Source organism: Neophocaena asiaeorientalis, unplaced genomic scaffold (genome assembly GCF_003031525.2).
Source record: "Neophocaena asiaeorientalis asiaeorientalis breed wild unplaced genomic scaffold, Neophocaena_asiaeorientalis_V1.1 scaffold46, whole genome shotgun sequence".
Taxonomy (NCBI): Eukaryota; Metazoa; Chordata; class Mammalia; order Artiodactyla; family Phocoenidae; genus Neophocaena; species Neophocaena asiaeorientalis.
This window is the reverse complement of record NW_020175393.1, coordinates 4436215-4446999: the sequence shown is the minus strand read 5'-3', so window position 1 is coordinate 4446999 and position 10785 is coordinate 4436215. Positions and strand designations below refer to the sequence as shown.

General features: G+C 51.4%; 1 protein-coding gene across 1 annotated transcript in view; it reads right to left on the bottom strand.

Annotated features, from left to right (window-relative positions):
- The window catches only part of PI16 (peptidase inhibitor 16), a 9290-nt gene extending 2657 nt beyond the window's left edge, over positions 1 to 6633 (bottom strand). The window contains exons 1-4 of the mRNA XM_024766139.1: positions 6462 to 6633; positions 2299 to 2520; positions 371 to 480; positions 5 to 85 (exon numbers count right to left, since the gene is read on the bottom strand). Of these exons, the coding sequence (XP_024621907.1) occupies positions 5 to 85; positions 371 to 480; positions 2299 to 2520; positions 6462 to 6632 (584 nt within the window). The 5' untranslated portion in view covers position 6633. The remainder of the gene's footprint in view (positions 1 to 4; positions 86 to 370; positions 481 to 2298; positions 2521 to 6461) is intronic.
- Between the last annotated feature and the right edge of the window lie 4152 nt (positions 6634 to 10785).

Genomic DNA, 10785 nt, shown 5'->3' with positions numbered 1-10785 from the left:
CAGGGAGTTTTCACAGTGGTAGCCCAAGGGACATTGGGAGCATGGAGTTCCCTCCTGGTAGGGCCTCTGCCCCTTCACGTTCCCCCTGCAGGAGGTGAGGAGGATGCTGGGGGGAGGGGGGTCCCTGCCAACCCCTGTCCCTATCCCTCATACACACACCTAGTCTGGAAGCGCTCCCTGGGTCTTACTTGCCCTACACTAACTTGCTGGGCCAGTAAGAGCAGACTCCCATGGGTGCCCTCGCAGCTCCTCCAAGGGTATAGGGTATGGACCCCAGATTGGCCCCCTTCCTCCTCCTTAGACTGTGTCCAGCTCAGCCCTCCCCTTGGCTCTGCCCACCCCCTTCCCCCAGGGCTCCCTCGCCACTCACGGGGGCTCATAGTTGCAAACCAGCAAGTGGATATCGGTCTCCTCAACGCCCTGGAGCTTCTCACAGAAGTGGGCACCACAGCCAATCCTCTCTGTCTTGGCCCAGACCACCTGAAGGAGGGAAAACCCAACAGTTTAGCCTGCGCAAGATGGCTCCTAGCTAGTGTCTCTCTACATCAGCCTTCTATGAGTGAGGAGAGGAGGAACCCTATATGTAAGATCCAAGTCCCTGAGGACACACAGCTTCAGGACAAAACTCTGAACAGGGGGCTTGGGGGGAAATTGTCCCAAGCAGCCTACTCTCCTCTACCAACCACACACACTATTTCACTAGGACTCTCTCCCTCTGAAAACCTTCCCCTTTGATAGACCCTCATGAATTCTTCTGTGGGCTCCTTCTAGAGGCCCTTGCATTTTAAACAAGGGATATAACAAAGGAATGAATCTCAAATGGGAGGATCTTAAACGTTTATCAGCAACACGCAAAGGCCAAGGAAGGGAACAGGAGGAGCCATTTTGGAAGTAAAACTTCCCCCCAAATCACAAGTAAGCAGGGACCTGCCCTGCCATTTCTAAGTGTGGGTCTCCTAACTGGTAGAAGGCGTTCTGTCTTAAGTATAAACTTTAAAAAGTCAAAACAAACTTTGTGCCCTGCCATTGGCTGAGACAAGCCAATATAGCTTCCCTTTGCTATTTCTAGGCCCAGTCTCCCCAGGAGTCACTCAAACTGAGGCCCGTTTTTTGTTGTGAGATCTGGCTCTTGCTGTTAATTCTGCACAACTCCCCAGGATTGGGGTCTTGCTGCTTGAATCAGCTGAGAGTTCCCAAGGGACCACTGTCGAGCATCTCCCAGGCAGAAATGACCCCAGAATGCACATGCACTCAGCCTTAGAGAACACAGGGGTGGAGATGGGGCAGCCCGACTCCTGCTGGGCACTGACAGCAATTCCTGCAGGAGGATGTATGTACGGGGAGTGTGAGAGGTGGCAGGGAAGAGAGAGAAGGGGGCAGGGAGGGCTGGGGCCTCACAACTTCCTGATCTGGGTGGGTGATGTTAGGATTTCCTTCTCTAAAGATCAGCACTAAAAATACCACCCAAAGAAACACTGGAAAATGGAATTGGTGGATATGGGTGGGAAGATGGTTGGTTCATTTCCTTTTTCTTTTTTTAAAATTTGTCATGTTATTGTTTGAACAACAAATAAGCATTGGGAAGAAAAAAAAAGAATTCAATAACACTAATGTTAACTCCCCTACACACACCCCTATGCCCCTTGTCTGCAAACTCAAACTTTCAAAATGCAGTAAAACCCTGACATAGCAAGAGGCAGGAAATGCTCTTGGAAGGCTCTCTGAAACGTTCACTTGATGACAGCTTACTCTCTTATTTCGCATGTAGTTTTTCAAGGCAGAAGAAAAATTGTGTATTTGCTTTATCAGTCCCTGGCAGATTGGAAGCAGCAACTTAGACACTGAGAAATGACAAGAGGGACAGTGAGAGAGAGAAGACCGAAGGCAGCGGGGGAAGCCCTTCACTGCTGGGGCAAACAGCCGTGTGTAACCTCCGCCAGAGGACAAGACTGCTTAGAGCTCGATCAGGATCGCCTGGCACAGTAACTACCCTCCAGGAAAAAGGCTCTGAGACACCTAATTCAGGTCTCTTCAGGACCAGGAGGCTGAGAGGGGCCGCCTAGGTTTTCAGAAGATTGTGATTTTTAAAGAGACAGCTGAAAATGGTTTAGACAGTCTGAGAAGCAGACTTCGTTGGGGGCCTGGACAACACATGAATACCTGTGGAGAGATGACTTTTATGAAGGATGCAAACGGGGCTTACGGACTCCCGGGCTCTGACTGGAGAGGCGGCCCCGCCCGGCCCTTCCCGGCCCCGCCCATTGCCCTGTGGCCCGGCCCGCCCGTCCAGCTTCGCACCTGCGTGTAGTGGCCGCACATCTGGCCTGTGGCGCAGGTGGCGGCGCTGAGGTTGTAGTGTTCGCGCTCGTGGTGCCACTCCTCCATGGCCAGCGGCACGTCCAGGCCCTCGTCCGTGATGGCGAACAGGTTCTCGCCGCGACGCCCGCGCTCCTTGTTGTGGCCCCACACGCACTGCTGCGCATAGGCCTTGGCGAAGGCGGCCAGCTCCTCGTCCCACCTCTGCGGGTCAGGTTGCGAGGGGGAGGTGAGGACGCCTCGGGCTCAGTGGAGGCGGGAAAGGAGGGTGGGAGAGGGAGGTAAGGATGTCCAAATTGGGTGAGGATCAGAAAAGAAGGTGGAGGGTGTTCTGGGGGGCCTCTGGAGGCCGAAGACCCTCCCCTCCTTGCAGGGTGACTCGTGGACATGATCTGGAACACAGCTGTGCTGATGGGGAGCTTCTGTGGGGAGGTGGGAGGGTGCCATCCCAGGCCATGGAGTTAGGCAAACTTGGGACCATTCACCAGCTGTGTGGTTTTAGACAGATTGCCTAACTTTCTGAACTCTCATAGGACTTTGGGAAGAAAAAATGAGATGATGTTTTTGATAATGGGATTATTAATTAATAGTAATGTCATTCTATTTGCAAGATGGGTGGTGATGCCCCTGCCAGGGCTGCTTGAACTGTTCTGAAGCTCACACACGATGTCCAGTGAGATGGTCCAGGGCTGGGTTGTTTATTCAGCCATTCCACTCCCTCTACCCACCCACCAGAAATCTTACTTGAGGGGCCAGCACCCCCTTTAACCTCCCACTCTCCCCTTGGGATAGCCCAGCTTTACCAGCTCTGGGCTTCCCTCCCAGTTGCTCTCTTGTCAACTGGACAACCCCTTTCCCCAAGAAAATTAAGTGTGTGTGTGTGTGTGTGACCCTCGCTGAGAGGCCTATTTTCAGAGCCTTGGTGGCCCAAAGAGCTGTCAGGTCCCAAAGGCAGTGTTCTCCAGGGAGGACCTCAGGTGAGATGGTGGGAGGGGGCATTTCAGGTTAGAGGGCCTCTGAGGTTCTGTGTCCCAGGCTGGAAGGATGGGCCCAGTGTGGGTGGGAAGACAGATTAACAAGGCATCTGACCAAGGGACTGAGGAAGGAGGCCTGGATCCCATTAAACTGTCCTTGGCCTCTCCTAGAAATGGATGGCCTGGCAGCAACTCTTGCTCCACCCTCTGGGGGCCTGCCAGCTGTGGGAGCCAGACAGCCCATAAAGTACCAAGAGCTTGGGTGACCCTGAGGGGAGGGGGCTGTGTGGCCCCCCCCCCCCCCCCCAGGGTTCTCAGGAGCAGCTGCCTGGGGTACGGATGGGAGCACTGGGCTGGGATAGTAAAATGCTGTAAACTCAGTGAATCCCTTTCCCTCTGTGGGCATTTTTGTCCCAAGTCACTGGCCCCTGAGGCTCTCTCAAACTGGTAGTAGTGGAGGATAGGGAGCGGGAAAGGGGCAGGGTGCTGGGGACCAGGCTCAGGGTGTCTGGGATGACCTTCAGGGCTCCAGACTAGACTGTAAGCTCCTTCAGCATGTCTGGCACAGTGCTGGCCCAGAGCAGGTGCTCAACAGACATTTCTCAGCTGTTGATGACTGAGTGACAGCCCTGCTTAAAGCAGTCTCTCCTACAGAGCTCGGCTGTAATTTCCATCCTGACTGGATGCCTGGAGTCCCACCATTAGAGAGTCATTCCTGTGAGTCTTAAGCCTTCTCAGTTGTCCAGAGACCCCTGTGGAGGTTCAAGAGTCAAGGTACCCACCCTCACTGGCCACTTGGTCACCATCTGAAAGCAAGTCCATTCATTCATCCACTCACTCATTCATTCAACAGTCCTGAGCACTATGCCAGCCCTGGGGTGACAGCAAGGACTAAGAAGCCCAAGTTCCCAGTGTCATAAACTGTTAACTGGGCCACCATGTGGTAACTGACAGATATGCAATGGGTAGTATAGGGGCACCAAAAGAGGACCATTTAGTGCAACCTGAGGATGGAGAAGGAGACATTAAGCTAAGTGTTAAAAGATGAGGCATTGGCCAGGTGGAGAGGGGAAAGGCATCCTGAACAGAGGGCAAACATGAATAAAGCTGGGAAACGTTTTGGTGGGGGAAAGATAAGCTGCTCGGGTTACTCAAGGAGAAAGTGTGAAGGAGAGGAGGCTGGAGAGGTAGACAAGGCTAGACACATAGAGTGGGGCTTCTCAGGAGCTGGGGCTTTATCTGGAGGCAGCAGGAAGCCAATGCGAGCCACGGAAGGGTTTTGAAAAGGGTCAGGCCAGTGTGTTGGATCATTCATCCTGGTAGTAGAAGCCAGAGGCTGAGAAAGCAGGTAGAGGCTGTTCTAGAATTCCGTGGGAAAAGAAATGAAAGACTGAACCAGGGTTGTGTCAAAGAGGTGGCGGAGGGGTGGGGGGGAGATAGGATTCAAGAAAAATTGAACCTTCTGGGAGGTAAAAGTGGTGATGATTAGACTTGGAGGCTGAGGGAGAGAGAAGAATCTGTGATAACCACCCCCTGCTTCACCCTGGATCCATTCCCTCTTTTGTTATCAAACACTTATTGCGCACTTACTGTGTGCCAGGCCCTGTTCTAAATGCTTTACACATAGTCACTCATTTCATCCTTTCAACCACTCTACAAGGGAGTTATTATAGTGTTATCATCCCTGATTTACAGTTGGGGCACAGAGAGGTTAAGTAACTTCGCTGAGGTCACATAGCTAATAAATGGCAAAGTCAAGATTTGAACCCAGGCCATCTGACTCCAGAGCCTCTGTATTTACCACTGCTGAAGCTGAGCCTACGCCTTGTCCCAAATTTATCCTAGTGTCCCAGTCCAGCCTTATCTCCACCTCCTCAGATCACTTCCTACCAGGCAGCAGCATATCCCATCAATATCTGAACTGCTTCCTAGAATGTTGCCCCACTCCTGAGGTCCATCTCTGTCTACAAAGCAGCTTGCAGCCTGTGTAGCCCCCAGCCTCAGCCAGCAAGACTCTAGGGCATCAGGGACCTACAGATGGGGAAACTGAGGCCCAACAATGTGTTCCAGGCCTCAACTGGGAAACTGTTGGCAGAGCTGGTAACAGAATCGGGAGCTCCTAGTTTGTTGTCTGCAATTCCTGGTTGCCAAGGCTGACAGGGCTGTGAAGGGCGGTGCTGTGTGCATCCGTGGAGCCCTTCCTAGATCTTTTTCATAGGTCATCCTGTCTGACCCTCAGGGCAGGGACTGCCCGTACCATGTGATCAGGAAACAGACGCCTTTGAAGGTAAAGGGTCCACCCAGAGTCACTTCAGCTGATTGGACAGAGCTGTTAGAACTCTGGTCTTGGACGCCTGGTGCAACCTTGCTCTCAGGCAACGGCTAGGGGGTCCCTGGACACTGCCCCTCACCTAAGGGTGACTGGAGAATAAGGGCCTGTGTAGCCCTCAGGGAGGGCAGGAAGGGGGTGAATTTCTCACTTTATCTCTTTCATGTAAATATACCCTACTATACTAAAAATATATGTATGTGTACTTCTTTTAGATTTCATTTTCCCCCATTCAATATTATATCTGTGAGATTCTGTCCATGTTGATATTTATGTAGCTCTAATTATGACATCGTTTTACAGATGGGAAACTGAGGGTCCTTACTAGGTTAAGGGACTCACCCCAAATCACAGGCCTTGTGAGTGGTCGAGACAGATTTTGATCTGTGTGATTCAGAGCCCTGTCTACTTCTGGTTCCTGTTCTCACCCCACCTCCTTAGTACATCCCTCCTACCCTGGGTGCTGGGACTCATCCTGCTGCCCTATTTTTTCTTCTTATCTCCTTGGAAGGTATCTGAAAGATCGTTTCACCAAGGTATTAGGAACTTCCTGTGTTCCCCCTCCCAGGGGCACATGCATTTTAGGAAGTGCTGGGAAGGGGTCATTGGATCAGGGAGCAGGGCTTTCAGGCCTGGCTCTACCAGCTATGGGACATGCAAGCCCCTGAGGGACCAGCAAGTCCCTCTGAGCCTCAGTTTCCTCATCTGTATAATGAGGCTGCTTATGGGGGCCTGTGAATTCTACAATGTCAGGGACTCTGTTCCTGCCGGAGAGATGAATCCCCGAGATAGCTTCCACTCACGCCGTGAAAGGGGTTGGTGGGGGCCCTGGCCACACTTACCATTTGCAGCATGTTGGCGGCCGGTGGGGACACCTGGGATCGGTAGAGATTGTGCAGCTCCACCATCACGTGTTTTTCATCATCACTGAGGGCTCCGGCAGGGCCCACGGCAGCCCCCAGCAGTAGCAGCGGCAGCAGCAGACGGGCCAGGAGGCTGCGGAAGTTGTGCATGTTGGCCAGTCCTCTCTGCCTCTCCCGTTCAGGGGTCTGGCAGCTGGAGTTAAAGTCCTTCCCACACAAGCACCACCCTGGCTGGGGCGGGCGGGAGGGGCTGTGTCTGGTGGGCTGGCCCAGTTCAAACAATGTCTCGGGGAGGGCTGGGGGCTTGGGTCCCGACCAGGGTTGAGTTCACTCCCAGCCTTTATTAGCTCCACCATCACGTGTTTTTCATCATCACTGAGGGCTCCGGCAGGGCCCACGGCAGCCCCCAGCAGTAGCAGCGGCAGCAGCAGACGGGCCAGGAGGCTGCGGAAGTTGTGCATGTTGGCCAGTCCTCTCTGCCTCTCCCGTTCAGGGGTCTGGCAGCTGGAGTTAAAGTCCTTCCCACACAAGCACCACCCTGGCTGGGGCGGGCGGGAGGGGCTGTGTCTGGTGGCCTGGCCCAGTTCAAACAATGTCTCGGGGAGGGCTGGGTGCTTGGGTCCCGACCAGAGTTGAGTCCACTCCCAGCATTTATCTCCCCTCAGAGTCCTTGGCTAAAGCCTCCTTTCGCTTGGTAACAGGGGCTCAGGCCAAGAGCTGTGTGAGTTCCGCAGTCCCTCCTGAGTTGTGGACAGGTCTCCAGGGGCAAAATCACAGTAACCTCTGCAACGACAGCTTGCACCCCAGGTCACACCCACTGGGTGCTGAGGACAGGTAACAAGAAGGGAGTCACATGGATCCTACCCCCAGAGGACTGGGCAAGGTGAGGAAGCAACAGGCGGCGTGTGGCAGGATGGAGGAAGACAAGATGTATTTGGCAAAGGTTGGGCCAACCTAAGTCTGAATCCTGGTTCTGTTCCTTTTCTAGCTGTGTTTTTGGCAGTTTTCTCAACTGAACCAGTGACAGTAATAGTACCTACCTAACGGAACTGGAAGGAAGATTAAATGAGATCAAATGTATAAAAAGCACCCAGTACAGTAACTGGCACATAGTAGGCTCTCAGTAACAGTAGACAACAACCACCCAGCCTTGGAATAGGCTTTTCACTATGGATACAATTGTGGCTTGCATGTGCTTGAGGTGCTCATTTGGAAGTGGGATGCTGGGACCCTTCTTGCTCTGAATATGTAGAAAATAGAATGTGTCTGTTTTTGACATCAAGAGAGAGCAGAAAAGCAGAGTGGTGAGTGAGCTGATATAGCAGGAGCTCTGAGGTGGGTGTATTGGAAGGGAAATAGGTCCAGTGGCCAAGCACTTGCATTGCAATGACCATGCAAGGGCAGGGACCAAGGTCTTGGCCTTGGTCCCTGCCCTTGCATGAGGTAGGAAGTGGGAACCAGTACTCTGGAGTCTAGCTGGGATCCTTGAAGCCTGCACTTTCAGTGAACTATACACATAAAACTGGTTAAGATAGCCCAATGAGCAGCATTTATTCACCCATTCATTCATCTGTTCATTCACCAAAGATTTACGGAGCTTCTCCATTGTGCCAGGCACTGAGCTGGGTGAATAAGACAGATCTGGTCCCCACCATCACGAAGCAGGGAAACTGCCAGGAAACGTGTAGAGCATTGCGGTTAAGTGCATGGGGCTTATCATCTGGGTGGCCTTGGGCAAGCTATTTCCCTGCTTGCTGGCCTCAGTTTCTGTAAATTGGGCTTAGAACAGAACCTACCTCATAGGATGGTCATGAGCATTAAATGAGTTAGTATACTGATAGGGCTTGGGATAATGCCTGGCACATACTAACTGCTCATTGAGTTAGCCAGTATGAATGTATTCATTATTATTATTATTTATTATTACAGGTGGGAGAAATTACAGGGCCTCAAGTTGTAGTAGAGAAAAAAATACAGCAGCCTGGCCTGGCTTTTCCTCTGGGGAGGAACCCCCTTGGCCTGGCGGATCTCACAGCTGGACAGGGAGGACATGCACCCTTGGAGGGCAGAGGATGCAGACTGAGGAGGTGGAGAAGGAGCCTGGTTTGCCTGAGAGGGGACGGTGAGATGGAACAAGACTGGGAGGCCGACCAGAGCTGGCCCGAGTGTTTGCGGACCGCTGCACGCAGCCAGAGGGCCCTACTCTGTACATGCACATGCCCACACAGTGCTCAGAGTCCTTGCTGTGTGGGTGACCTCATTTACTCCTCATATGACAGCTCTGAGGTGGGTCTCATAATCACCACACACGAGGAAACTGATGCTCAGAGAGGTGAAGTGATTTCCTCCATGTTGGGGGCTGGGGAGGGGTGCACCAGAGCCTGGGACCTGCCACTGGGAAGAGAGGGAGGTTGAGGGCAAGCAGACTGGGGAGAGAGAGGAATGGAGGACAGGAGGCGAAGTTAGGGGAGGAGGAAAGGGAGGGGTGGTGACAGATTTAAGCACATGCAGGATTGGCTGTGGTTTACATCAACTGTGTTTTTCTCTTTAACCAGAACTCGGGGGAAATTTATTTTGTGTTACAATCTATACATGCCTTAAATCGTTTCTTTTTTTTTGGCTGCACCGGGCGGCTTGCAGGATCTTAGTTCCGCGACCAGGGATTGAACCTGGGCCCCCCACAGTGAAAGTGGAGTCCTAACCACTGGACTGCCAGGGAATTCCTTAAATTGTTTCATTTTGAATAGCAATATAATTCCACAACAAAAAATTAAGCCAAAGAGGGGGAAAAAAAATTCCATCTCTGGTATTTGCTTCTCGTCTTTGAGCAGGTGCTACTCAAAGTGTGGTCAACAGCCCAGTGCCATTCTGCCAGATGTTCACTACTGCTTCTCAGCACAACAGGTGCAGAAAACAAGAGTGGGCACTGAGGAACTCTTACGGCAATCTGACATAGTTGTTTTATGTCTGCTGAACCTCTTATTCAAAAATTGAGGCTTGCATCTTTTTTAAATTTAATTAATTAATTAATTAATTAATGGCTGTGTTGGGTCTTCATTGCTGCGCGCAGTCTTTCTCTAGTTGCGGTGAGCGGGGGCTACTCTTTCTCGCGGTGCGCGGGCTTCTCATTGCGGTGGCTTCTTTTGTTGCAGAGCAGGGGCTCTAGGCGCGCAGACCTCAGTAGTTGCGGCACGCAGGCTCAGGAGTTGTGGCTTGCGGGCCCTAGAGCGTGGGCTCAGTAGTTGTGGCGCACGGGCTTAGTTGCTCCGCGGCATGTGGGATCTTCCCGGACCAGGGCTCGAACCTGTGTCTCCTGCACTGGCAGGCGGATTCTTAACCACTGTGCCACCAGGGAAGTCCCCAGCTTGCATCTTGTATATCTAGTTTTCATTTTGCTTTTCTAATAATAATAATAATTTTTTAATGTTTTATGTTGTTGTTTTAAGCTGCCCAGTTTGTGGTAGTTTGTTATGCAGCCCTAGGAAACTGATGTGGTCATTTAAATCGGTGTGCAGTGAGATCTCATTGTGGTTTTACTCTGCATATCCTAGTGGATAATGATAGTGAACATCTTTTCATGTGCTTGTTTGCCATCCTCTTTGGTGAAGTGTCTGTTCATGTCTTTTGTTCATTTCGAATTGGATTGTTTTGTGTGTTTTTTGACTGTTTAGTTTTGCAAGTTTTTAAAAAAGTATAATTTTAGGGCTTCCCTGGTGGCGCAGTGGTTGGGAGTCCGCCTGCCGATGCAGGGGACCCGGGTTCGTGCCCCGATCCGGGAAGATCCCACATGCCGTGGAGCGGCTAGGCCCGTGAGCCATGGCTGCTGAGCCTGCGCGTCCGGAGCCTGTGCTCCGCAACAGGAGAGACCACAACAGTGAGAGGCCCGCGTACCTCAAAAAAAAAAAAGTACAATTTTAGATGCTCGTCCTTTGACGCATACATGTTTGTCGTTTATTTTTATGGTATTTTACAAAACTGTTGGTTTGTAATGGACTGGAAATTTTAAAAACACAAACTCATCCTTTACCACTGACAATTTGAGAAGCACAGTCCTAGTATGTTTCCTTTTTCTTTCCTTAATGAAGGAATAGCACATGTACAATGTTAGGTTGTGACTTTTTTTTTTCTAGGTAGTTATAATTTCTCCAACTTGCTCATATCTTTCTAACTACCACTTTGCAATGTTCGCAAAATATTCCACAGAGTAGCTGTGGTATAACTTATCCCGTTCTCAAAGTTAGACATCAGGTGAATCATTTGCCTTTGGGCGCAAGGCTTTTTCTTATATTGTGGATATTATTTT